Raw genomic sequence first — 27984 nt, 5'->3', positions numbered from 1 at the left:
TTTCTGCCTATCAGTAAGCTATCAATAAGGCCCCTGTGCTGTGATCACAGCAAGACCTCCATATACGCCTCTTAATCCTTAGGCTTCTTCTAGGGCATAGTCTTGCTTCCCTAATTGGCAATCTGACCCCTTAGCTCTCCCCAGCTCAATTTCCTAAAAGCCAAATTTCACAAGTATCTCCTTTGTGTATATTGTCAATATTGCCTTTCACTCCCCTACTCCCAAATAGATGGCTATTGAGCTGGGAGAATTGAAGGCCTCCCTGGTGTACTTTGAGGAAGAGGAGAAGGCAGCAGCAGTTACACTGTCATCACAAGTGGTGCAGAAAGAGATGAGGGAGGGGCAGAAGGGCAAACGATGGCTTAAATTCTGCCACCCCAAGACAGTTATCTTAAACTGGACTCAGGGATGTGACTCAGGCAGGCAGGGGGTTGCCAGTGAGCAACTATTAGCTGAGATGTGATGCAAGTGAAGGGGCTGCTCTCTGGACCGTCACTATGCATCCCAAAATTATTTCCTCCAAAGGCTATGGAACTTCACCCAAAGTTCCCATGTGGGCACTTCCATACTGAAACCAGCAACCGTGTGGGGGGAAAAGAGCACAGAGGCTGCTGGGGCTTTCAGGCATCGCCATGGTAACACATCTGCATCATCCTCTGAAAGGGCCGCTTGCCATTTCTTGCGGAAAGGGGCCCTTTGGAGCTTTCTCAGAGACCCTCCGTCCTGCCTTCAGTGGCAGGGGAGCAGTTCTGCTTGAAGAGACTTCTCCTACAATGGGGACAACCCAAGGTTATTGGCTAGAACAGGGAAGGGTAGGGTAAGCCAGATGTCACATGGGAGGTGGAAGGGAAGAAAGGAGAGCGAGGAAGGCCTCCATTTGCCCATGTGCTGAAGGTGCAGGATGCTTGTCAGGCCCCACCCTGTTGCCCTTGGTAACTGCTGCCAGGAAGCAGAGTTAAGGGTTGGTTGGCCGAAACCATAGCACCTTTGACCCACCTGGATGACCAGTCAGATTTTTTGACTTAATGCTCCCACTTGTGTCTCCCAGCAAGAAAATGCCCTTACATGAAGCAGAGCCCCTGCCCAACACATTTCCCCTTATCTGCACGATGGTGACCTTGCACTGCATTTGCGCACGCTTGCAACGTTGTTTGTGCAGCCCCAGTTCCTGCTTCAACTCAGGGCAGCTGCAAGGTGGGCAAAGGCCTGGTCGCTATCTAACAGCACATTACCAAGACACAGCGCTGGATTGCACAGGTCTGTACAGGCAGATTTTCAAAAACAAAAACCAACCAACCACCCACCCAAAACAGAAGACAGTGGTTAGGGCATCTTGAGGCCGAGTCCAGGCACTGCCAGAGCCAAGCTGTATGCTCCTCCTAACACTCAGCAACACAGTTGCTGGACTGCTCAGAAAAAAGCACTATATAGGCATATATACAGCCTGATTTACTAGCCTGCTTTTCTGCTGTGGTTAACACAATTGCATATTACACATACACAGAGTGTGTTTGTCTTGGGGTGGGTGGAATTGTGACGTGTGGGTAGGGAAAAACACAGAAGGAGGGGGTTTGCTACTGCAAGAGGTGCTGGGGGAATGATCTCCAAGGATCTGAGCAGCCGAATGAAGAATCAGGAAGCAGAGACAGGACACCCTGACAATCCATCATCATGCCCACACTATATCAACACAACCACGTACACGGAAAGACGCCGCTTTAGCGAGCCCTCTTTCCACCCCGCTACATGGACGGGGTAGATCACGGTCCCTGCTGCTTGGGCCAAGGGCAAGTCGGCTCGGTGCATTTCAGAAGAGCGAAGCTCAGTCATATACAGACCCATTTATGCGCTCGCTCGCGTACACAAACACCCAGCGCCCATCCTAAGCCCGGCGCGCCTCGCGCGGGGCCCCGGCGCCGCACCTGCCCCCTCCGCCTGCCCCCCTTGCCGGGCTCACCTCGGCTCAGGTAGCACGATCTTCTTGCTGGCCCGGGCTGCCGGAGTGGATTTACTTTTCTCCATAGCCATCAAGTAGCTCACATCGGCGAGCACAGCCTCCAAGTCGGCCATCTTGCCAGGAAATATTTCTTCTGCTTTCCTTTTTCACAATCAATTCTCTTATTATTCCAGCGGCCTCTGCGGCTCCCTCGCCGCCGCCTCCTCCCGGTCGGGGTGTGTGTGTGTGTGCGTGTGTGTGGCCGCCTGTGCTAGGGGGAGGGGAGGGAGAGCGAGGGGGGGAGGCGAAGAGAGGGGATCTGGCCCCCCAACCCCTCTTACAAACAGACCCACATGATGCCCGTGCAGAGAAGTGGCGGCCCTTCCTTAGTTCCTGGGCTGCGGCTTGGCCCCGCTGCCCTCCGCTCCCGGCTTGCCTTCCTCCTCCAGGGCTGGCGGGCTCTCTCGGTGTGTGTCCTGAGTGTGTGTGTGTGTGTGTCTTGTGTGCGTCTTGTGTGTGTTGCGCGCGCGCGTGCAGGGAGGGCTGCCGCGGCCGCTGCTGTTGCTCCCGCTGCCTGTCAACGCGGAGCGGCGGCGGCGCAGGGGTGGGGGGTGGCGGCGGCGGCGGCTTGCTGCCTTTATCTGTCAGCGCTTTTCTTCTTCCTCTGCTTGCGATCCAAGGCGGAGAAGCAGCGTCGCGCAAGTGCCCGAGGCAAGCGCAGCCGAGGAGCTCTCGAGCTCCACGCGCTGATTCAATGCGGGGCGCTTAAGGCGGGAGCCGAGCGGATCCGAAACTCGCACACGCTCTCCTCCTCCTCCTTCTTCTTCCTCCTGCTGCTGCTGTTGCTGCCCGTAGGTGGTTTTGTTTCTCCGCAGGGGGAAAGGACCTCCGGGGCCCGCCGCGCAGCTTCTGGCTTCCCCTCTCCGCTCGCTCCAGGGCCAGCTTAAAGCAACAGCCGCCCCTCGAGGGAAGCCTGCTTTGTACATAGACACACACAGAGTGAAGAAAGTTAGTCGCCCGAGGCCGCCCTCTGGAGGCCCAGGGGAGACTTGCAGCTGGCTTGGCGCAGGCCGGGTGTCTTTCAGACCCTTTCGATTCAAGCGCGGCCCCAGGCAATACGCTGCGGCGGGCGCTCAACTCGAGGAGCGCTCGGAGGCCTAACGGGCCATGATTTCACCCGGCCGTTGCCTTAGCACGTCCGGTAGCATCCCGCATAAAATATTGGCCACAACAATAATTCCTTGCAACCCGTTTCGCAGAATTTTGACATCCACGTTTGGCCTCTGGTCTCTCAAGGACATCCTGAAGGTCTGCAGGACAAAGGAGCGGCGTGACCCCTTGAAGGCTAACGAAAAAAATAGTACAGTATTTAAGGCGCTACAAGACTCCTGATTGCTTTTGCTGCAAGAGACTGACGTGGCTACCCTTCTGAAAATATTCAGGATTAAAATTCAGGAGCAGACATTCTCGAGACCAAAAGACTGTCCTTTGCTTTTCTGACGGGTACAAATTTGGGAGATAAAGACCTACAATAAGTAAGTTCTTGTGTGTGCACTGTAGGCGAGAGAGAAGAGTACACATTAGAAATACAATATGTAGTTAATCCCAGCCAGAGGGCTAAGGAATGGTCAGAGTTCTACTCTCTTAAAGTTTCCACAATAAGAGTTTTCTTCAGTTTTCTTCATGCTGGCAAACTGGTATGGTCCTAAGGTATGTTGAGTTGGAATAGTTCATTTTCCCCTGTGTGTTAAGTTTCAGTTGTGAGTAGAAGCACCAGATTTTGTGACCGTATAGATTTTTGCCTTGGCCTGCGGCAAAGATTTTCCATGCCTGACGTGTGCCCAAATTGTGTCCCTTCAGATGGTGCTGAAGTTCAGCTCCCACCATCCCTGATCAATGGCCATGCTGACTGAAACTGACGGGAGTTAGGAGTTCAGCGTCTAGAAGGCCACTGGTTCCCTTCTAGGTGGCTACTGCTTTACTTGAACACTTAAGCAGCTTTCCTTAAGATTCAACCAAGGCCTGCATCCTTTCATTGGGCCTTGCATACTAGGGCTTTGACACCTGTCTGGAAGGGTAGATACAGTAGAACAAATTACACAAAACATTCTCTTGCCAAATGTTTATTTAAAAACCTCCCGGGTGAAAAATCAAGCTGTTCTTACTCTATTAGTATTCCAATCTCTATTGGGAAGTTAGGTTGACTTTATTCAAAATATGTGGTTTCAGTTTGCCTGACGTGACTAGGGGTTGAATAATGCGTGAGGTTCATCACCATGACTGCAAAAGCAAGCAACAGCCTTGACTGCTGGGTGGAAATGGGCTGTCATACACACGAGAATGTTCATACCCTTCAATGCAGTTATTTTCCATGGAGTTAATTCACCTGGTCAGTAGCCAGTCAAATGTACAAAAATCAGTTGATGGAGATGCCTGAGTAAACCAGGCCTACCTTGTCCTGCCTCCCTCTCCCTGCACACCTATTACAGGGTTTTCTCACAGCCATTAAATCCTGCTGTTAGGCAGACATCTCCAGAAAGTGGTTCATCCAGTTCTTCTATATGAACTGTTTTCCTCATTGTGATTAATACCGTTTCCACACTGAAGTGCCGTTTATTAGTTTGAGGCACACAGGTTGCAATGTTATTTCCTTAAACAACCCTACCTCTCTAGCTACCTTTTTGTTTTCAGCTTTGCATAGCTGAGTGCCTACAAGGAGAGAGACAAGGCACGTGTCTAGTCAACTGAAACATGTGCCCTTCTTATTAATGCACTCACTCTGAAGGGGAAGCTACGGTGGCAAAGCACCATTACTAAATAAAACAGCAGAGACATTTAGCAGAAATAGTGTGTAGGTGGTAAAATGGAGTCACTGCTATAGATTTCTACAGGTGCTCAGTGAAACCTTGATAAGTGTGAACATGGATTGACCAGGAATAAATGCTGGGGTATATATGGAGCTATTCTCCTGGAATGCCAGTTTCCAGACACTTCTTCCCATACAGCATCTGGGTTCTTCTAATTCCTTATTTCCTGTTCCTGGGGGTCATCCATAGTTATTTCTGCAGGGAGTTCCAGATACTGCACAGCGTTTCCAGCAACTCTATAGCTTTGCAGTGATTCCTTGCGATTAATGACATTATAACTCTCATGAGAACCAGTTTGATTGGGAACCCCAATCTGTGGTGGATCCCTGCCTCCTGCAGCTTTCTAGTAAAAAGGTTTTAGACATTGATACTTTCTAAGCTTTTGGGGGACTGGATCTTATAGCACCATGATAGGCCATCTGTCATGAGATATGTCTTGAGTGTCCCTTAGCTTCTTCCATATTATTTTGTTTTTTTATATAATTTTTTAAAATTAATTTTAACATATAAATTATAAAATGTACCACAAAACCTATCATTTATACAATCCTTTTGGACTTCCATCAGCACCTCTGATGATTCACCGTTTTAACCACTTCTTATGCATTTCTTAACTTTATATTGCCTTTACATCTCTTAACAAATCATCCTCCCCCTTGTCCATTTTTACAATACTTCTAATAATACTCCTCACAAAACTTCTTGCAACCCTACAAACGTCATTCTTCCATATTATTTTGTTATGGTGTCTGCCAAAACACAATACCACATCCCAGGGAAAGGAACCCTTCTTGGGCTTGGGCAAAGTAAACATATCCTCATTGCAATCAACAAATTTGCTTTGCATGCATCTGCCCTATTTCTTTTGCAGTCTCGGTCAAAGTGTTCAGATGCACATTAATCTCTGTCAGCTGTCCCTTCCATTGGAGTCATTAATTGCTTTCATGTTTCTTTTACTATTTCCCTCATGAAGAACAACCAAGCTGCACATTCACTGCAAGTTGTAGTCTCTTTCCTTCTACCTCTGAGCAACAGCAGCTTGAGCAGGCAACGTATTGGACTTGGCCTTAGACAAAGACTCCGTGTTCAGCCTGTCTTTCTCCTGCAGGTGGAAAAAATAGGAGAAATCCACCCGTTTTTGACAAGTTTGTTTTACTGACATTCCTTTATTTCAGAGACACATGCCCTGAGGAGATTAATTCCCTGAAGCTCCTGAATGATGCAAATGGTTCCAGGCACTGGAGCTCTGGAGTCAAACAGCCATTTTCTGCCTTGCTAAGCCACGTCCCCTTCTGAAAGCTGAATATTTAGTTTTAAATGGTACCTAGTAATATCAGTATTTTTTTAGAACCCATAAATCTTATCCTTTTGTTTTAGCCTTCAGGATGATATCCAATGAAGTTGTAGTGTAGATACTTGCCCATTGATTTCAGTGAATGTCTATTCAGAGTATAACTTTAGTCAACTAGCACCCTCAACATTTAAGTGGTGAGTTCATTAATGAAAATGCATTTTATGTTTATTCTGGAAAAAATGTAGGTCCTGTTCTTTCTTGAATAAACCTTATCTCAGTTAAAAACGTTTCCAGTGTTTCTCTGGGGATTCAGAAGTTGCAGCCAAGGCCCTCCTTCTGTAACTGGGTAATATTTGAACATGCAAATAGGGAAGTTCTTGCATTAACTGCAAGAATGGCAGTTCACCTTCTGTCAGTGCTGCTGAAGTGAACTAAAAATGTATGTCACGAACAGAAATTGCCTTCTGCAGAAAGGCCTTTGTTATCTTGTACTACAAAATAATAGCAGAAATAATACATTTCTGAGTGCAACTGTTACGTTCCTGAAATATTTGATAAAATAGTAAGAACCACAATGAATAAAGTGCCAGTATGAAAATGGGCTAGCTTATTCTTGTTCTTGTATAGTAAATCATCACTAAGTGTTAGGGGTTGGCAGAACAAGACCAGGGACTCAGCTATATAGCTGCAAATAAAATGTTTTAAGTGTGTTGTAAAGTACAATATACAAATGTCACAATAGATGGCGATGATGAGCTATGACAAATTCAAAATATTTTTCCAAAACATTTTTTAAAAAAAACATTTTCACATCATTTTTTATGTGTGTGTAGATTCCACCCAGGATTTGGGTCCAAGGCACTGTTGTAACACTCTCCAGAGAACAATTCTAAAGAAAAGTTGTTAGTTATTCAAGATTGCCTTGAACAACAATTTTCTTTTCAGATATGATGTGCAGAAATAAGCAGAATATGAAACACTAGGATCTACATTAGTGATGACCAAACATGGCCCTCCAGCTGTTTTGGGACCACAGTTCCCATCATCCCTCACCACTGGTCCTGTTAGCTAGGGATGATGGGAGTTGTAGTCCCAAAACAGCTGGAGCGCCAAGTTTGGCCATCACTGATCTACATAGTATCTCTGGCTTCTCTTTTATCTTTTTCTACCAAGGAGCACAGTTATTACTCCATAGGGAGAAACAAAGAAATTAGCGGCCCATTCAGTAATGTCACTCACTCATGGCTTCCTGCAAAGAACCTTAGGATCTGTAGTTTGTTTAGGGTGCTGAGAGTTGTTAAGAGACCCTCCCGTCCCCCCCCGAGAGATACAATTCTCTGCACCCTTAACTAACTACAGTTCCCAGGATTCTTTGCAGAAAGCCATGACTGTTATAGTGGTATAAGAGCGCTTTAAATGTATAGTGTGAATGTAACCTAAGACAAACTATTTATCCTCACCTGTAGGTTTACACAGGAGTGTGTGCCTTTGAAAAAGTCAGCAAGGTCCTCATTGCCAATTCTCCATGGTGCCATAGAATATAGTGAATGTCTTCTATTGCATAATTCTGTACACTTACGGAGTTAATGGTACAGTTTTGTACATCTGCTTCTGAAGTTTTGAACTGGCTGAACTGCTAGGCTCCAATCTTAACTTCACATGCATGCAACTGGTGTGTGTTTTTAAACATCTCTTTCTCCCTCCTTTTGGAATAAATTGTTTTTTGGAAAGCCATCATCATCATCATTATAGCCTCTGCACCCAAATAACTCCCATACCATCACCTGTGAGGTTAATGATTGAGTGCATTTTTTCTTTGCACAAGTATTTATTGTTTGTTATGCTCTACCTCTGTCTCAGTAAGCATACAATCTTCTCATTTTTTTTTTAACCAGAGGGCCTAGTAACAAGGCTTTCCTCTCACTGAGGTCTATAAATGTGTCTTTGTTCCTGGCATTCTGCACTCAATTATAAAAAGACCCTCTCATCACAAGGCTCAAAAAAACACCAGTCTTTTAACTTCTGTACTGAGCCTTAGAGTTGCTGGATCTTCTTCCAAATTGTGCTCCCCCCCCCTTTCTCTCTGCTGCTCCCCTCAAAGGTTGCCTCCCTCTCAGTGTCATTGGCTGATCTGCTCTGATGTCACAATGGCTCTGTATTAACAAGAGTCATGGCCCCTTTAGCTACTAATCAACTTAGGTGCTGTGCTGCTGCTAAGCTCAAGTCTAGCTAAGAAGATCCCTAGAGACTTTAGCATCTGAATTCTATTATCTACAAAAAATAATATGCATATTGGAAGTAAATACCATAAGAGCTATTTTTTAATCCATTTTCATTAACAATATAAAAATTACAATCTATAGAAGCCCTGTTTGTTTGGTGTTACTATATTCATCAAGAGAATGTGAAGAGTGATGCATTGCTCCATCTCAACCAATTAAGTCTCTCCAGGAAGGTTCTTGTGAATTGGTGTTGCAGTCCCAGTTTTTGGCCATAAAATGAGGGTTTATTAATCCGGGATCCATGAATGGGCTTCAGAGGATCCATAAACTGGGCACACACATACAATTTCCCCCCCGATGCATACATAAATTGTATGCAAAATTTTGTGTGTGTTTATGTGTATAGCTTTCTTCAGATTCTTGAAGGGGTCTGTGATCCCAAAAAAGGTAAAGAACCTCTACCACAGAATTAACCCATAACTCTGTCCTATGAAATCATCTTTCCTATTTGTTTGTCTCATCATTGCCTGTACTTTGAATGGAATGAGATTCAAACCCAATGCACACCTGCATACAAAAATCTCTACTTAAAACAGCTGCAGAAGCTTCCTGGAGCAAGGCTGGGTGATTCTTTGTGATTTTAAGTCACTATTTTTCCTTTAAGGAGCAGTTTTTAAAATCCTTATAGTAAGGGAGAAACATTTGTGAATATAATCAGATGAGGTCATTTTGTATTCAGGAAAGGTGATACAAACCGTCAGCACCTTGTTTTGTTCAAGAATAATATAAAATGCTTTGAAAGCTCAAAATATATTAAAAAATAAAGAAATTGTCCAGTAGCACCTCAGAGACCAACTAAGTTTGTTCTTGGTATTAGCTTTCGTGTGCATGCACACTTCTTCAGATACCGCGCATGCACACGAAAGCTTATACCAAGAACAAACTTAGTTGGTCTCTAAGGTACTACTGAACAATTTCTTTATTCTTTTAATATATATTTCAACTGCGTCAGACCAACACCTACCTGAATCTAGTTTTGAAAGCTGCAGTTCTGGCAGTGTCCTTAAAGTCATCTTAAAGATTTCTGAACTGTTTTCTAACTCCCCCTCCACAAGATACACATTGCAAGAGGATTTCATTTTAAAACACTGTTCAATTTCAAAGCCAAAAGAGTATTCTCAGATGCCTTAAAAGAGTAAAACAGCAATTCTGTGCACCCATTTACGTGGGATTTGTTGTTGTTGTTGTTTAGTCGTTTAGTTGTGTCCGACTCTTCGTGACCCTATGGACCAGAGCAGACCAGAACAGTGGGATTTACTTTCAAGTAAACATGCATAGGATTTCACAGTACTTCATGAATGGCATCATTACTTCTGGTAAGCCAGACCTTACCCTTTCAGCAGATGCAAGCCTGTTTGCTGGCTTAAAAAAAAAATCCTGCACTAATAAATTAACCTGAAAGGTACCACAGGACTCCACTGTGACCTACTGCTTCACATCTTCCAAGTGCATGTATTTCTCCGGCTTTTATTTATATCAATAATACTGAAAATAAATAAAATAGAGGCCTATTTCTGAGCCATTCAGACTTTGAGATCAGAGCAGCACACACATTTGGGAGACTTAGCGTGGATAATTCCAGGGTACGTTTCCAAGGAGGATTCTGTGAGGCATTTACATTCCAATCCTTGGAAGTATTACTCTCCCCTACCTTTGCTCTTGCAGCTCTGTTTTTCATCAGCAGGCCACTACACAGTATAGTAAATGTCTGTTGCTCCAGCAGGAAAACCTAAAAATAACATTGCTTCAACGAACATTTTATCTGAATACAACAAGAAAAGTTTAATGAAGTTTAGAGTTGCCATATATCTGGATTTTCCTGAAGATATACGAAATACTGCAGTCGGCAACAGCGTCCAGGTGGAAATTGGGTAAATGTCCAGGAAAATCCGGATGTTTGGTGGTAGCCCAAAAAGCTCAACAACTTTGGCCAAACAGCAACAAAAGCTCAACAACTTTTCTGTCCGGATTTTCACTATTTGAAATATGGCAGTCCTGATGTAGTTAGGCTTCTGATCCTACCCCCATATATGCACAGACTAAGCGACAGAAAGGGACCACAAAGTTAACAAAGGTCTACCCACTCCTACTCCAGAGCAGAATTCACTATAATTCGGAATTGTTCACACCAGCTCACTCACCTAGGGCCAGGAGGAGGAAGAGCAACTACTGTTGATCATCCTCGCCCAAGTGAGACCAGCACCGCCATACACCAGAAACCGCTCTCCACCCTGGGGCAGGAGACCAATTTTTCCTGTGGAGGAGAAGCCGGCAAAATGCCATATATGTGGCCAGGAAATAATATGTTTAAAGTGATGTAAGTACTGTAGGGCTCCAGGGGAAGCCAACACACATTTCCTTATTAGGCCCTGCATAACTAGGACAGTGGTTTTCAAACTTTCTGCCTTGACTTTCCATATCAAAAGACCACTGTAGAATTCAGCCAGGTCATCATGGAAACCCCTGTGTGTTGTAGAGGATATTATAGGGTGCGCACACACACATGCTGAGCCCTAGCGGGACCCTTTTGGTTCAGACCATGCCACTCCTCCCAAATTTAGCTTTGGGGTAGGGAAGTTGGGAGCGATGGGAAAGCTGCATTTCGGATGATAGGTGTGATGGGATAATGAGCTGCTTGTGCGTAAAGCTTGATCCCTCCGGGTTTTGGCTGGTCAGCCAACCTAAGTCTCTAAAGGAGCCCCCAAAGCATGACTCCGTCAGTCGCTGGTAGAATCCGACAGTGGGCGTCTACGGAACTTACTCCAACATAAAAGCTGTTTGACGGACATGCGCCTCCTGGACTCTCTGTGTGACAGCTTCCGGCGAGGGATGGGGGTTCCTAAAGGGGGTCTTGTTACCTCCTCACTGTTCTCACTGGAAGTATCCCAGAGCCTCCCCTCCGACTCCCTTTCCCTTTGAGCTCCTGCTCTCCCCCTAATGGTTCCCTCTTCTGCTGCAGAGTCTCTCCTATTCTCCTGGAGCCTTTCTACCACCTGTTCTTCCGATGGCAGTTCCCTGACAATAGGAATCTGCTTTCTACCAAGTCAGACTCTCCAGCCACCTAGCACAATCCACTACACTGACTAGCACCAGCTCTTTGCAAGAGGCTCCTCCCCCATCACCCACTGCCTGATATTTTCAGGACAGCAGCAAGGAACCTTTGGTCCTCCAGATGTTGCTGCACTACAAATCCCATCAGCCCCAACAAGCTGGCCAATGGCCAGGATTGCTGGGCATTGTAGTGCAGCAGCATCTGGAGGGCCAACGGTTCCCCATGCCTGCTTTTGGAGAAGGCCCAAGGACTGATCTGGGACTCTTGCCTGCACAGCATGTGCTGTATCACCTACCAAACGCTATGGCCTTTTCACTTTCAGGTAAATTTGTCTGTTGGTACTGATCTCATGGAGGAAGCTTCTGAACAGCTGCTTGAGAAGTCTTGCTAGAAAATCTCTGAACAAGAGGTTATGAACTAACCAAATGACAGTGGAAGGCAGGGAGTGGAATTTCTGTCTTGCTGTATGTATCCCCTTGCTGTATATTTAAAGTATCCTGAACTGGAAAGGAATATTACCTGCGAGGCAGAAATAGAAGGGATCTGAGTAGGGGGAGAGGCCCTATACTGTAATCATGTAGCAACTTCCCCTCAATTCCGGTCTACACTGTTAAAGCTATTACCTTACTGTGAGATACAAATTACTTTGGGTCTTCAAAGTTGTAGAGGCAAAATTCATAATGAGCAACAGATAAAATCTGATAAATCTTTGAAGCATTTTACATACTATTGACAGAAGAAGAAATAAGTCTGAAGCAAAGGTGATGTAGATAAGGTGCTATTTTTTTAAAAAACAATGAAATAACAATTGTTTGGGTTTTGAACACCGTTCCATGGCAAGGAAATGCCTGGGCAACTTTTTAAGCTGCAACCTCTCTTGGGTTCAGTTTTTTGGCCCTGCAGATGTGTGCACTGTTACTTGAATTCAGCTCTGTGGGGCAGAAGATAAGCTTGACTGAGAAATCATTGGAAGATAGAACTAGGATCTTTATGACAACTTGATTGGGTTATTTCTGAAGCTGCCATTCTGACTTTTTCTAGAAAATGGCTCACTGCCCTTCTCTGGATCAAAAACCCATCTCCCCAGTCACACAGCTGCTTGTTGAACACCAGGTACCTCTTTGAGAGAAGATAGCTTAAAGTCTTCAGTCCCCTGCATGTTTGAGGATGTTTGCATGGATAGATGGCTTGACACACTCCACTCAGCTTTTATTAATGGGATCACTATGACCTTACTTAGCAGGGAAAACATTTGGTGACTGTAGCTTAAACTTTTGAAAAGCAGCATTGTGGATGAAAAAAACAACCCTCTGGAACCTCCTAGAATAGCTATTCAAGATCACTTGAATTAGGTGGTTTATTATTACATTGTAACACCACATAGGAGGGCTAGGAATGGAGAAAACACAGAATAGAGATCTTTTGAAACAGCTTATTAAAAATTAGAACCAAGCTGGTTCAGGATTTCAGGCTTAGTTCCAATAAAGACTATTGGGTTCAGGTTGGAAAATTGCTGCTTAGCTTCAGTTTAACTTGTGAGTCATCAACATAATACGAATGCCCAAGATTTTGTGACCATTTCCATATGTTAAGTTGGAAGCCAACAACAGAGTAAAACAGCAAAATTCAATCCCGTCTCTGACACTCAAGTCAAAATGTGCAAGTAAAAATCCAGATTTGTCAGCCAAATTCCACAAGTTAGTCACAAGCAGAAGTGTTTCGCAGATTATTAGATGAAGCCCACTAGTAATAACTCATATTTAATTTCTTAAAACACAAAATAGCAGTCAATATCAGGAGCTGTAAGTTTGGCTCATGCCATCCATGGTGAGTCAGGTATATGACTGGTTTTTGAGCCTTTTAGCAGACTCTCCATGTGTGTGTTTCTGTGCATGCACATAACAAATTAATCTTTACCAACAAAGTGCCATTCAAAACCCGCAGTGTCTTCAGAGTACCTCTGTTAAAGACATCAACAAGTGGGGCAAGCAGAAGTCAAGGCAAAGTTGTAGGAGTTTAAGGGATGAGGAAAGACAGCAGGACAATAAGGAAAATGAAATAACATTTACAGCTAACCGAACAGAACAGTCCTGTAGGACAGTGGGCTCTAGGTCAGGAATCAGAGACTGCATTTTATAAGGAGGGCCATGGGATTGTGACCAAGTCCCAGTGAGGTCCTTCTTAAATTCTCTTGTCCTGGATGCTTTTATAGATGTGGTATCATTTTAAATCATCCCTCTGTATCTAGGTAGAACTATAATTTTTTATTTTTTTTAAATGGCAGCTAGGATATTCAGGCCTCCAGTGCACATTAGAACTTTAGTCTGGTTTGATATATGAGCTTAGATCAGGGGTCAGCAAACTTTTTCATCAGGGGGCCAGTCCACTGTCCCTCAGACCTTGTGGGGATGGATGGACTATATTTTGAAAAATATAAATACCCTGCAAGCCAGTCCTGCAGCTGCCTCCAGACCTGGAGGAACGTACTCTGCATGTGCTCAGGAGCGCGTTTTGGTGCCCCCCGCTCACCGGCGTTGTTGACAAGCAGCAGCCGCTCCACCAGCCCGTCCCTGCAGAGCTCCCAGGTGGCGTGCACCATGTGCTATGGCCCATGCATGCGGAGCACCAGGCAGGTGGCGCGCAGCTCACCCTCCAGCTGTTCCGGTGCGGCCGCCGAGCGCACCACCAGCAGGTGTGCTGAGCCGGGCGCCAGGCACGGGACCAACAGGCATGCCAAGCTCCGGCTGAAGCCCACAATGCACCTGTCATGATGCAGCCCAGACCCGCTGCCCACCTGCCAGCCTCTCTGTTCATGGCTGCGCCGGGTTTACCTCCGCGTGTGGGTGGCGAGGCTTCAGATTGGCTGCAGGAACTTCAGTATCACAGAAGCCATGCCAGCATCACAGAAGTCATTTCCAGTGCGGTGAGGCATCTGTGGCTTCTTTTCAAAGAAATGCCATGCTGCACCGCTTTAGCTCAGCACAGGGACTGACCGAGCAGGCGGCAGGTTCCGTGGGCTGGATTTATGAGCTTGGTGGGCCGTATCTGGGCCCTGGACCGTAGTTTGCTGACCCCTGGCTTAGACCAACAGAAAACAGCCTTTGCTGAAGGGTTTTCAAATTCTCCCAAGGGGCTTTCTCTGCTTTGTAACAATTAGAGAAGTAATATTCGGTTAACCCTCATCTGAAAAATGGTTTTTGCAGGAATGGGGACTGACAACCTTATGGAAAAGTAAGAGACAATACTAATACTACAAATGTACTCCGAAAAGCCCATTTCAAGACCTGACCCCCTTTTTCCACTATTTAATTTCCCCCACTATTTAATTTTCCCCATCCCACAGATTTCAAGCTTTCTCATGTTATGTATGTTACATCATAGAGCATTTGTAAATATAAAATTATGCAACAATGCCCTCTCTGCCTGTAAAGCCTTGTACCAACTCACTCTACAGTTTGAGCAACTAAAATATTCCCTTAGCTACCTACAAGAAGGTTCAAGCTTGAGTAGTAAATCTATGTGGATAGAAATCTAACAGATGGTGTATGTCTATACTATCTAGTAACTTAGATCCCAAGCTATTTGCCATGCACACACAAGGTAAGTCCCATTGAATTTGCTCCCAGGTAGAGAGGATTGTAGACTTAATTATTTTCCCTCAGTGGCTTGATTCAGGCATCTTACGATACTTCGGTGGAAGAACAAAACAAAGCTAACAAATGACTAGTAAGTAAATACATAAATAAGGTAATAAAGTAAATAGAGCAAATTAACATTGTTTTAATATAGAACCTCAATACCATTCTACACCTGACCCAGGTAAGATGTTCCTGGTGTGCTCACACAGGGTGGGCCAACTTTTGATATCATGGCTTTACTAATTAGGCCAGGAAAATACTGGCCAACTGGTACCAATAACTACATGGTGAACAGCATGAATATTTGAAGGGGAGATGCACATTTGCAAATAAATATGTAGAGACATATGGCCTAGCACAGCCCCCTGGTATATGGATTTATTTTTCATCCTCCAGTGACCTGGTTGTGCCAGCGTCTGCAGAGTTGTTCACCTTTTGCACTGAATGTGCTTACATGTTGTCTATACATGTGTAGAATTGCTTGTATGAAAGACTGTACTCATGTTGGTTTTTAAAATACATTGCTATTTTGCAGATACACCAAAACATATCCATGAGCGAGGGTCAGGAGCCTTCTATATTTTACATCAGGATGCTTCAAAATTCAAAATCTAGAACCTTGTGGGCATTTAAGTGTGAATCTTATGATCTGATCTTTCCTTAAAAACTTCCTCAGAGAACACTCAACTTCTTCCAGACCAAGCACACAGATTAAGAGGTACACAGTACATATCCTTCTCTTGTGATACAGGGACCCCAAACATCAATTAATCTAAATCAAAAATATTTTGCCCACCTCATGGTTTGTGGATATACACAAAGAAATTGTCTGCAGAGTATCAGAACATCCAAAAGCTGCTGTTGGCTCAAGTAGCAATTTTCTGGTTTTAATCAATCCATGAATGAGGAAGAGGGTGGTATGGATTTAGGAAATTGGACTCTAGGGAGATGTTTAAAGGCCCCAAATATGGAGATTACAAATTAAGCTCAGCAGATGGTACTTTTCCTCCAAGAGGGAGGAAGCAATTTGTAGCCACAAACATTGCCCAAATTTGAGGCTTCAAGTTAAACGGTGGCAACATACACCAATGCTTGCTTTTGAAGGGGGTGGTGGGGAGTTGGGACAATAGAAAGCACAGCTTAAATGCTGCTGAAGAGAGAGAAATTAATATTTTCACAAACAGAAGTATAAAGATTTTAAAAAATCAAAGGAAATTAATTTGCTATTAATTTCAACTATTTGTGCTCTATTATCTGACAGTTGTGCAACCAATGAGAGACAGTGTTTTCAAAGTAGCAAAGATGCTGGTGCATATAAAAGATTGCCTTATATGGAGTCGGAAAACTGGTCAATTTAGGCCAGAGCTGGTGGTGGATCTGCTACGCCACACACAGACATCTTTCTTCTAGAGATCCTTTTAATTGGGAGATGCCAGGGATTAAACCTGGGGCTGCTCAAGACAGTCCAAATGCATCACTGCATGACAGCTGCAGTCTTTGAGGTTTGCGTCCACCTTCTAACATTTATTTCGGTTTCAGTTATAAAGGATATACCATCAGCATTAGCTTTTGGCCAGCATATTTCACACTGCATTTCCTGCATTCTCTCAGTCACTTGTTAAGTCAGGGCATCTTCAGTAAGTGCCCCAAAGGCTATTCCGTAAAGGGCTCCAACGAGTTGGCCTTGCTATTATGAACTTTTTGTCTTCATGAACTAGATTTACCTGATTTTTCAGCTAGCAGCATATTTCTGCTAGATTAGCACTTGCTCCTATCAGAAGCCAATACATAGAATGAAAACTTGTTTTTATTTGACAGCTTTATCCTGTATCCTCAACACTAGTGTTCCCAGGGCAGCTTATAATTAGAGATCTTTCCCCCATCCTCCAGGTATCTACAGTACTCATTTTCCCGAGTCTTTTCCGATTTTTCCAACATGTTTTGAAAATTGAGTCTAGAAATCAGTTTTGGCCACAGTGCCCTGAAGTTACATTAATACCAACAGGTTGTAGCATGTGAGCCAGAAGGGACTGGATAAATAGTTCAGATATTATCATAGAATCTTGGAGTTGGAAGGGATCCAAGGGTCATCTAGTCTAACCCCCTGCAATGCAGGAATCTCAGCTAAAGCATCCATGACAGATGGCCATCCAACCTGTTTAAAACCCTCCAAGGAAGGAGAGTCTACCACTTCTCATTGTGTGGATATTCATATAGTTTGAAGAGTACCTATATTTAGTAATATTAAGAAAGTATAAGGCCAGATATAGATGTTACAGCCTGTTAAAAATAAATGTCTGGTTGTTTTTAAAAAATGTTTGGATAGTCCCTTACAACAGCCCTGAGATCTACAGGTATAGGGTGGTCTACAAATAGAATAAATAAGAACAGCCAACTTAAATGCCCTTGATACACCTGTATGTTGCATACAAAACAAGAAATTTATGTGTTACTTTTACATTAAACTATGATAAAAACTTACTCTTGTTTAGGAAAGGATTACGTTGTATCTCAGGTAGGAGCAATGCAAGAAGCCCGTAAAATTAAAAAGCTGACAGGGAAAGGCATTGGAGAAAATAAAGCACTAATTGGGCATGAGAGGAAAATGTAACAAATTGTGAATGCAAAAGAACGCCAGAAGATTGGGATAAATATCAGTATTTGGGAGGTGGCTGTGCCTTACAAATTTGCTTAGCCAGATGTACCCAATGTGCTAGGTAAGAGTGCAAAACTAATAGCAAAACACATGATTCCTGGAAGATGGCGTTGGGAGTTTGAATCACGCGGCTATTGCAGTGGAATTCTATCTCAATGTTATTTTGCTCAGTTTTTGTTATTCTGCTCTACAAGGAAATAAAGTTTCACGCCTTGGTTATCTCATAAACTTATCTTGAAACTCAATTACCATCTTGAAGTGCAACAATATCACTATCTTTTACAAATTACCAATGAGCTTACAGCCCAAAATGTCATTACACTGTTCCTTCTAAGACAAAACAAGCTTAAGGGCTTCAACTATAGTAATGGGTCCTTAGACCTAGAATTGTGTGGTGGTCCTGGAAACACTCCTCTATTTGATATAAGCAGCGCTGTTTATATGCTGCAATATACTCTTGGCATGCAGAAAATGGTAGACAATGCAGAATTTAGCGTAATTTTTAAAGAAAACTTCCTAGTCCTCGTGACTTTTAAGATATGCTTGAAAATGTAGGGGTTATGCTTGCTAAAATCTTAAAGCAGTATTTCCAAGGGTTGAGTACCCAGTTTAGTTCAATGTCCACCTCCCATGTCTAGCTAAGTTGGCATAATTATATATTTTTTTAAAATCTACAAAGCTATGCAGAATGAACAAGGTTGTGTAACTGATGCAAGTTAAGAGAATTCAGTTTTTCTGGACACAGAATTTGGATTGCCTGAGTACAAAATTTTAATAGCATGGGATACACAAGTCCCTATATATAGGGAGGATAAATTACCCAGTGGGTTCTCTCATTCAGACTGGAGTTGCCCTTGGATTTGAGCTCACATTGCAATCAATATGCAGACCCGCATGTTTTTTCTTGAAATTTTTATTCCAAAATCCACCCCATGAAACAAGGTCTCCCTTCAGAGGCTGGTATCTTCTCTCCCCCCTTTCACTTGTCTCTCATTCCTGTGGTAATATGTTTGAGGAAAGATTCTCTAAAACCATTATTGGCAAATGATTAGAAAATGAAAAAATCCCAACTAGCTCCCCTCCCTTTAGCCCCAAATATCCCCCAACCCTAAACATGTCAACCGAGAGAGCGCAAGACTTGGTTTCTTTTACCCTTAATGTTTACATTTAATTTTAAAGCACAACATTGGAGATTGACTCTAAGTTAGCAACAAAAAATATATATTTACAATTTCTTCAAAAAAAACAAAAACAAAAGAACACAAAAGAACAACCAAACCCTTTTAGACAATAGTGACTTTCTTTAGGGAGATTTATTTAGGGAGCATGTTTTTGTTTTAAATCACTAAGTGATTTCATATATAATTTCTCTTTCCTTTATGTCATCACTTGCCCTCTGAGGTGGGGGCCAGTTTAGGCATTGAAGTATCACAATTTGCTTTGAAGTTTAAGCCACAGTCATTTGAGGGCCACATTTGAGAAGGCTGTAGGACAGCGAAGCCAATACCCCACCCGATCAGTCTGCTACTTGTTTTATCCCTCTTGCCGCAGGACGAGATTCTTCCCAGACTAATGCTCCTGACATGCCAACGTGCTGCATTTCAGCACTTCTCCGGCTGACCAATGCATATGGAGAGTTGTGAAGGTGCTCCCACTTTGGAAAAACAAAACAAAACACAAAATATCCAGAGCCTAGAGATCTCCGTGGGAGTTATCTGGGCTGATGCACTTGAACCTCCTATTTATGGCTATTCTCACCTTCCTCTTTTGAAAGAAAACAAAAGCAAGAGATTGATTCTACAATATTTTTTTTTCCACAGGAGCCAACACAACAAGGCAGAAGGTTTCCACTTCTAGAAGAAGATCAGTGGGCGTTTTCTGTAGAAAAATTCAATTTGCAGCAAAGCTCCTGTGTACTGAGGCACTCTGGAACTCATCACACTAGCATTGTCCTCTCGGCAAAGAAGCCTGCTCCTCATGTGGAAGTGAGGGGGAACCTCTGGGATTCAGTAGATCTAGATATTTATCCCCCACCCCCATCAGTGCAGGGGAAGCTGCTCTTCCCTGAGGCTCAGGTGCCGCAGCATTCAATGCAATCGGGCTGGGCAATTGAGAGAGCTATGGGGTGGATTCCTCCCCCTCCCTTATTGCTTCAGAAGCAGCGAGGGTGGATTGGGCTTTCCTCCAGATTCCTCCTTTCCCTTGCTGCGCAGACACTGGAGAGCTCTTTTTTGCCATGCGAGGCTCAGAGGGGGAGGCAGGGTGAAGGACAGTCTAATTTGTGCTATCGCTATGGGGAAGAGAGCAGAGTGCAAAGTGTGCATTCAAACCCTGACAAGCTCAGACAGCTGGAAGGAGTGTCCAGTCACTCGGGCAGGGGGAAATAAAATAGGGTTCCAAAATATTACCTTTCTTTCTAAAGTGCAAAAAGCTCTCTGCTGCCCAAGAGAGAAGTTCTTTGGACCGGCCATTCATTGCAAAGAAAGAGAGGCAGCTAATGGGGCATTGACCCGTCTCCCAGCTCAAGAGCCAACAGCTATGCACCTCAAGATGGAGGCATTTCTTCGTCGGCCAGCATCTCCCAAGAATGCTTCTTTCCACAGACTATGGGACAGAGACCACTTCCGCTGGTGTAAGAAATCCCACTAGGTGCCTCCCAAGCCTCCAAGCTCTGTTGCAGCTTTCCTTCTACAAACGCCGCCATCTTTTCAGAGGATGAGCACGCTCGTTTAACTCCCCTTCTTGGGAAAGTTGACGGCAAGAACATGGTTCCCTCCGTATGAACACTTAGCCACCCCCGCTCTAGTCTCATGTTGGAAGGTGCCTGCAGGCTGACCTGGGGGCACATGGAGAGTCCCTTACCAGACAAGAGGCACTGCTGCTGTAGACATTACACTACTGCTCTGCGTAATCAGCCCAGAGCAGTTGCTGCCCGTTCAGCTGCTGAAGGGCAAGGAAAGAAAGCTTAGCAGAGTGTGGAAGGGCAGGAGAAGTGACTCCCAAGCCCAATGACATATTAAGAAATTGCATACCAAGACAGCAGGGAAACAGGGTGCAAAAGTGCACCTGTTCTACACCATCCAGGTCTGATCCTCCCCCCACAATCTGATGGGTAAGTATAGTTGTTTCTTGTGGGATATAATGGTAGAGGGGGAAGGGTTGAGAAGAAAGGAAAGGGGCATGTCCCCCTTGAAAATGCTGCTACAAAACATCAAGTTAGAGCATGTAGCTGATGAGCAAGCACCCCACAAGAGCACCCGTCCAGCAATCTCGCCACTTCCTCAAATGCCTGGTGAGATTTTCTGGTCTGCAGAAGTCCCAAGGAGAGGAGGGACATTACAGTCACAGTCAGACAGGCATCTTCCCTGCCTGTGGATGTGGGGGGAACGGGGGAGGGGAGGAAAGGGTCTGCTCTCCAAGAGGGGTTTGTCTGGGATCTTTCCTTCTCTTCAGTCTGTGTGTGGCAAATCTCTAGCTGATTTTCTGGATCAGCTTTTCATCAGACAGGCAATAGAGGCTGTTGATTGACAGGTCTGAGATGAAGTGCTCACAGGCCTTGCGGGTGATCTGCTTGCAACCACGCAGGTCTATCAGGGTGACGTTAGAGATGCGCCGCAGGTACAGCAGGGACTGGTCTGTGAGCTTATTGCAGCCTGTGGAGAAGATGACAAGTGCCATTATTTGCATAATGCCTAGCACCACAAAGGTGTTCAGAGAACAAATGCACTGGTATAAACACTCAGAAAATACAAAGTGTCCAGACTCTTACATTACACAAATGATTCTTCTGGTTTGCAAGTGTGATTCTTCTATTCAAACTCTGACTTAAGAGAACTTGCTTGTTTGAATACCAACACACCTCAACCTGATAAGCCTTGCAACTTTTGACAGCTTAATATGAACAAGTCTGACTTTTGTATTGACAAGACACACATAGGCAGCCACTCTTTGTGAATCAGGCAACAATGAACCATTAGACCCTTAGTAGCAGTTTCTTATGCTAGAGGGAGACAGAAAAGCTGGAACATGATTATTTCCCTTAAGGCTCATTTTCCATCTGGCATGATCTGTCAGCCTGTATTGCATATTGAGGTGGTATGTGTTTCTGCTACATAGGGATACTAGCTTCAAATATGTCACTACAAATTCTTTTAAAGAAGACAGTATTGTAGTATATCCAGATCTGAATACTTGAAAATTAAGTGCAGCCTCAGATTACTATTTTGTTAACCCCACAAACAATGAGGGCTGCGGGGCGGGGAAGGCCTGTAAAAAAAGGGAAATAACACCTGCCTCATTATGAGGCTCCTGGGACTAAATCCTTCATTTATCCCTCTGGTCTGGAGCAAAAACTTCTTGGATAAATTTAGATGTATTTTCTCTTTCTTCCAGCAAAAGAGAAACCTTGGTGAGGCAAGAGGGAATACAGCCTTTACATTAGGGGTAAACTTGTAAGGTGGGTGGAATTGCCCACCTGTCAAAATCCCTTAAAGCTGTGCCCAATAGCCAGCTGGCTGTTGGGTGGGGTGAGGACCTCTGCACCAAGAGCTTTGCAAGCCCCTCACAGTGAAGGAACAGACAGGCAGACAGCTGCCTGCTGGATCACTGCACAAGGCTTCCAAAGCTCCAGTTGAGGGGTGGTCGAGTCAAAGCCCACTTTCCCTTGCAAATGCACAATTGGAAGCACACCCTGGCAGCCACATCTTTACCTGCTTCACAGCTGAACCACTGGTGGATCAAATGCGGCCAACAGATCAGAGGTTCCCCACCCATTTTACATGGTCCACAGCCCTTAGCATGTCGGGGGAAACGATCAAAGATGCACAAACCTGCCATGTTGATTTCAGTGAGCGAGTTTCGCGTGGAAGACCCCACAGCTGTTAATAGGTTGGTTGACTGGTCCGTAAGGTGATTGCAGTGACTAAGATCAAGTCGTGAGAGCAGAGGCATGTGGCGAATGATGAGCCGGAGTGTGGCATCAGTTATGTCCAGCCCAGCCAACCGGAAGTCTATCATGTTACGGAGTTTGCTGCGATTGTCTTGGCCTGTAGGAAGATATGCAAGTAAGTTGGAAGGCACAGTCTCTTGTTTCTCTAGAGCATGCAAGTAGAAATTACACCCTCTGGTCTGAATTTTTCCCTTTTAAGACCTGCATTGCATCCAACTCTTGTCAGCTTTCTCCCTTCCCCACCTGACTAGCAAGCACAACATACTGGTATATCCAGAAGGCAAAACATACTGGGTTTATCTGATGGAGGTGTGAGCAAGTCCCGAATCTGAGGGTCCTTGATTCCTACTGCCCACCGAAGATCAAGTGTCCTGAGAAGGGGGCAGGTGGAGGTACTGAGAGCAGACACTGCTGACCAGGAGCAGCCTGCCAAGATGAGGTCTTTGAGGCCTGTAGCACAGCAAAAGATGGAAAATATTAGTGCCTTCTACTTCAGAACAGTTATGTTTCATGCAGTTAACAGCATGGAACTACCCCCAATCCATCAGAGAGTAAAACAAAACCAATGATCTATTTTGAGCCCTCATTTCAGGTTAAGTAGGAGTGACTTCTCCACCCTAAGTTTAAGAGATGTATTTGGCCCCCAAGCCAATTTTGGAGGCTCGTCAAGACTCCACTGCAGAGCTTTCCCAACTTTTCATGTTCGTGACAAACGTTTTAGACATGCATCATTTTGTGACGCAGTAATTCAGTTTTACTAGCAAACCTGAGGTTAAACTAACACCTTTCCTGCCCTGGGAGAAGCGCGGGGAGCTTCTCCACACTAACATGTTGCAACACAGTGTGGAAAGCTCTGTTTTACTGATTCTGCTGGCAGCGGGGAAAATAAATTTAAAGAGTAGACACAGCACGGGGGGTTGCGGGGGGTGTCAATTGCTATTACAAGGATGCAAGTCGTTCCCACCTCAGTCATCATATCAATCTACTGATGAACTGAGAGGAGTGATAACCCCCTTCCTCAGCTGACCTGCACAGGTTAGCTGAGAGGGCACTGTGGTTTCTCCTGTGTGTGGCAAGTATGTGAGTAACTATACCCACTGCTGGCAAGTGGACCCAGGAGAGTATAAGCATGTACTATTTGCTTTTCCAGGGAACCTGCATAAAAGTCTGTTTCGATAGAACACGGATGTCCAACCAGTAGATCGTGATCTACGGGTAGATCCCCGGCTGATCCTGGTAGATCGCGGGATCCTTATCACGTACAAAAAGTTACAGGGGAAAAGCAAAATAAACCCCTGTGCAATCCTCCCCCCAAAAAGCTCAACAACTCTGGGCAATCCACCAACCTCACACACGCTCCTCCTCCCCCCAATGACAATGGGTAGATCACTGCCAGTTTTTTTATACTGGGAGTAGATCACAGTTTCTTGGGAGTTGGATATGCCTGCAATAGAACTAATCTGTGCATTGAAAAGCACACAGAGCTGGAAGTTGAAGTGGGAGTCACTCTGCCATCTTCTGTCTTTATGCACTTTTCGGGGGGGGGGGTGTAACCACTTTCACTACCAGCAAGCTGGGGTTCAGGTAGTGGGTGCCAGGGGGAAACTTCAAGGGTACCACTGCACTCACAGGCCCCACAAAGTTGACCTGTATAGTGGAATGTTCAGTTTAACTCAGTAATGTTGAAACTAAAGCAAATAGTGAAGATGTACCCACCCAGCTGCCTAAAACACAAACCTGGTAGTCTGTTGATGAGCCAGGTGAGCTGTTTTCTGGAAATATTGGTCCAGCTGAGGTCAAGGCTGACTGGCTGCCTCCTGATTATGCCACCCAGTGCCAGAGGCGTGATGGACTTGTACCTGCTTAAGTCAATCTTCGTCCACAATCTCCTGTCACCACACCTAATTGAAACACACTGTATTAGACTAGAAATACACCTTTCCACAAACTCTTTATGCTTACTGGTTTTTGACCAATTATTTGTGACAGGATCTTTTACTGAGTAGTAGTACTTATGTCTTTTGAAACCAAGGAGAACAGAAAAGCCCCCCCCCCAGTCTGTGATGGGTAGGTAACCCCAATTCTTTTCTCTTGGACTTAGTCAACTCCCCTCAGCCCTTCAACAGGTGTATCTGGTACAATAATGTGTTTTCTTTGAGACACTTAAATTTATTCTTTCCACAGGGATAATAGAAATATGGTTCTTGAAGATCATTGAAAAATACCTAAGGTAACTGACTATGAAGGCTACTGCTAGACACACCTTCAAGTCTATTCTTTTCCATCTATGAAGCTTTATAGAACCAAAGAACACTTTAACTGCTAGAAAACTACACATTATATATCTAACAAAGAAAATCGGAATTAAGGTAGTAGGATGGATATATGTTCACCTTCCTAACATCATCATCCTAGATATTCTCTGTGTAAACATATTCAAGGCAGAGGTAACCCGCAAAATCTTATTTGGGAAATGAAAAAACTTGTAACACCCTTTAAAGCTAATTCATTATTCGCAGTCGTAAACAAAAATCGGGTGGAAAATAAACTTTTGTTGATAATAAAAAAACTTACAATATTTTCTAATTGATCCAAGACAAAAATTATTGCATTCCTTTGTGACCGAGAATTTATATTAAGGGATTCTACATCATCACCTTTAAAAAAATGTGTGCTTTTGAGAAGTTGTTGATGAATGAATAAAGTAATGTCTTTCTGATATGTATGTTTCTCTGACTCTCACACTGCTGGTCGGAAAACACATGGGGTAAGACTGTCTTGCTGTAGGGGTGAGCAATGCCCAATGTCCTTGGAGTCCTAAGCTTCTAATTTTGAAACACCTGAGATGCTATCCTATTTATTACATTTATACCTCACCCTTCCTCCCAAACGATCCCAGGGTAGCAACATTATTTCATACCTTGAAATCTGAGGGGCTCAACTACTGATTTAAATATCTACTCCTCATAGTAGCAGGGCTCTTGCTTACCCTTGAGGGCTGGAATACTCCTCCTATGTTAAGTTATATCCAGATATGACATTTGCATATTAATATTGGCAAAAAAATTATAATTTGGCTCGTAAAAGGCTTCCTGAATTATGAGGTTGCCATCTAAGTTTTTCTGTATCAGATTTAGGATGCCTCTGGTCTACCAGCAAAATATCCTTGAAGCTTTCAGCTTTGATTCTGTGTTCATTGCAGGTAACATGTCTTTTCTAATACATTTAATTGGCTTGAGGCAGGATACTATGCCGGTAACTCATAAGGCTAAGAGTTACATTTGTGTATATTGGCTGACTGAGAATAGCTATATCTTGCTCTACCTCTCCACTGCGGAATTTTTTGAATTGGGTATGCTTCATTTTTCTGACTTTTAGCCTTTGAATCACTCTTCATCTTAGAAAGTTTTTGGGTGGTGGGAGCAAGGAATCTGAGGTTTTCTGCTCATGCTTGAAGACAGGTCCTCCTTAAAGATGGCAGCATTAGGGAAACTGAAGCTGGGAGTTGAACTAGTATCTCTCCCTTTTTCAGAGATGGGCTTCTTAAGACACAGAGGGAGAAAGTATAATTCTGCCCAATTGTAAAATATGACCATGTCCTCCATCTGAGGATTTTGCATCTAATCTAGGTCCGATGGTTGTATAGAATAAGTATAGAACTAGCAACTCAGGTGCATAGAGTTGCTTAAGCAAGTTCTTAGGATTTAATAGCCCCAGGCCATCATTTTGATTCCTATTGGTTACACACAGCTTTACCAGAAAGGAGCAACACATGCAGTTTGGTCAGACAATACCCAAATGATGAAAGACTAGTAGGATAATTATCTAAGAATGGCTGCACTAGATCAGATCAAGATCCCTCTACCCCATTTTGTTTTCAGCAGTGACTAGGCATGGGAACTCAAAAGCAAGATAAGAATGAGAAATCAAAAGCTTCTTTGTCTACAACATTTTCCCAGTACTTAGACATTATACTGGTGCTGAAGGTGGAGATTCAATTTTTAGTAACTGTTACAATCCACCAACAGCCTTGTGTAATCCTCTTTAAAAGCCACCTGAGCTTGCAACTAACACTACATCCTGTGACATGAATTCCACAAGTTTATGCACTGTATTTTTAAATACAGTTGCTTTCTGCCTTTTGCCCAAATTGCCCCTTTTACATTTGCATATTACATATAAATTTGCAAGATATAGTCCAGCACCCAGAATTGGATCCAAGAGGCTTAGGGGTTCAATAAAAACATTCTGAAAAAGAGAGAACTACTATTAAAACAGGCGGCGGATCCAGTTCTGCAGTCACTTACCATTTGTACCAGGTTTTGCATACACGCATACATTCACAAAGCTCCTTGCGAGTGAGATAACGGAAGACAGACATCCACACCTCTTTTTGCATCCAGATTTCCTCACTATCTGGAGCCCTGCCTCCTTGGCCATTCAGTCTGGCTGCCCCACTCTCCTCTGCACTTTCCTCTTCCTCCTCTGCACTTTCCTCCTCCTCTTCATCCTCAGCTGCTTCTTCATCTCCACCCCGCTGGGGTGCTCTGGCTGAACTTTGGCGCATGACCACACGAGGAGAGTGCCGCAGATTAGTGGAGGAGGCAGTGATTGCCTGCAGCTTGGGCACAATGGAAGTGCCATGCATGTCTTTGGTAGGTCTTTGTAATGTGACTGTAAGATAGGAACCATGGAGCTTGGCCTTTTCTACTTCTGACAGCTCTTTCTTGCCACTAGGGTTGTTCTCTTTTTCCCGCACCACTGTGCGCTCTGTGCCTTGCAGCCGAAGTAGCTGGCGTCTCTTAAAGCGTTCATCCCGGCTGGGCCCGTGATGGTCACTAGGACCGGCCCCTGGAGAGGACCGTGTCACTATGCTTCGTGGTGACACAGGGTCATGTATTAGCTGCAGCATTGGGGTAGGCGAATGTGGTGGTGGAGTCAAAGGTTCCTCACAGCTTCGCAAAGGACGCAGAACTTTGGCTTGGACTGTGTCATCATCGCCATCATCCATTTTCCGCTTCTGCAAAGTGAGTGGCAACAAGTTACCATTTTAAAGACCAGAACAGGAGGGAGTTAGATTTTGAAATTTATATGGTAGAATGCATTCCATTTAAAAGTATAATGCAACAGGGTGGGTGATGCTCGTTATTATAAGCTCTTTTACTTTCACACTGGTGTCAGTGAAGGAAGTGAAATTTACACTCTTTGCTGTCATTCCATTTATCCAATAGCCAACTCTATTAAAGTGCAGGACACCCGCATTTAAAACTGTGCTTGCTCTCCATTTGCTTCTGGACACAATGTGAAGTGC

General features: G+C 44.2%; 2 protein-coding genes and 2 long non-coding RNA genes across 8 annotated transcripts in view; 2 read left to right on the top strand and 2 right to left on the bottom strand.

Annotated features, from left to right (window-relative positions):
- GRK2 (G protein-coupled receptor kinase 2) overlaps positions 1–2917 on the bottom strand; it is a 38515-nt gene extending 35598 nt beyond the window's left edge. For both annotated transcript variants that reach the window (XM_083701085.1, XM_083701086.1), the window contains exon 1: positions 1958–2917. In XM_083701085.1, the coding sequence (XP_083557211.1) occupies positions 1958–2070 (113 nt within the window). In that variant the 5' untranslated portion in view covers positions 2071–2917. The remainder of the gene's footprint in view (positions 1–1957) is intronic.
- Positions 2918–3112: 195 nt separating this feature from the next.
- On the top strand, positions 3113–6695 carry LOC310826862. The gene is made up of 2 exons (XR_014556041.1): positions 3113–3471; positions 5979–6695. It is a non-coding gene; the product is annotated as an uncharacterized lncRNA (long non-coding RNA).
- A 3239-nt stretch (positions 6696–9934) lies between these two features.
- LOC310826884 lies at positions 9935–18995 on the top strand. 2 transcript variants are annotated; one of them, XR_014556063.1, is made up of 5 exons: positions 9935–10992; positions 11405–11753; positions 15107–15157; positions 15605–15787; positions 16888–18995. It is a non-coding gene; the product is annotated as an uncharacterized lncRNA (long non-coding RNA). The 2 variants fall into 2 exon arrangements; XR_014556062.1 differs by lacking the exon at positions 15107–15157.
- KDM2A (lysine demethylase 2A) overlaps positions 18473–27984 on the bottom strand; it is a 54913-nt gene continuing 45401 nt past the window's right edge. For all 3 annotated transcript variants that reach the window (XM_083701038.1, XM_083701037.1, XM_083701036.1), the window contains exons 18-22: positions 26981–27693; positions 24411–24574; positions 22965–23123; positions 22555–22770; positions 18473–21378 (exon numbers count right to left, since the gene is read on the bottom strand). In XM_083701038.1, coding sequence (XP_083557164.1) covers positions 21197–21378; positions 22555–22770; positions 22965–23123; positions 24411–24574; positions 26981–27693 — 1434 coding nt within the window. In that variant the 3' untranslated portion in view covers positions 18473–21196. The remainder of the gene's footprint in view (positions 21379–22554; positions 22771–22964; positions 23124–24410; positions 24575–26980; positions 27694–27984) is intronic.

The sequence above is a fragment of the Podarcis gaigeae genome (assembly GCF_964106915.1).
Source record: "Podarcis gaigeae genome assembly, chromosome: 1".
Lineage (NCBI taxonomy): Eukaryota > Metazoa > Chordata > Lepidosauria > Squamata > Lacertidae > Podarcis > Podarcis gaigeae.
The sequence above is the reverse complement of the archived record's forward strand: the minus strand, read 5'-3'. Positions and strand labels throughout refer to the sequence as shown.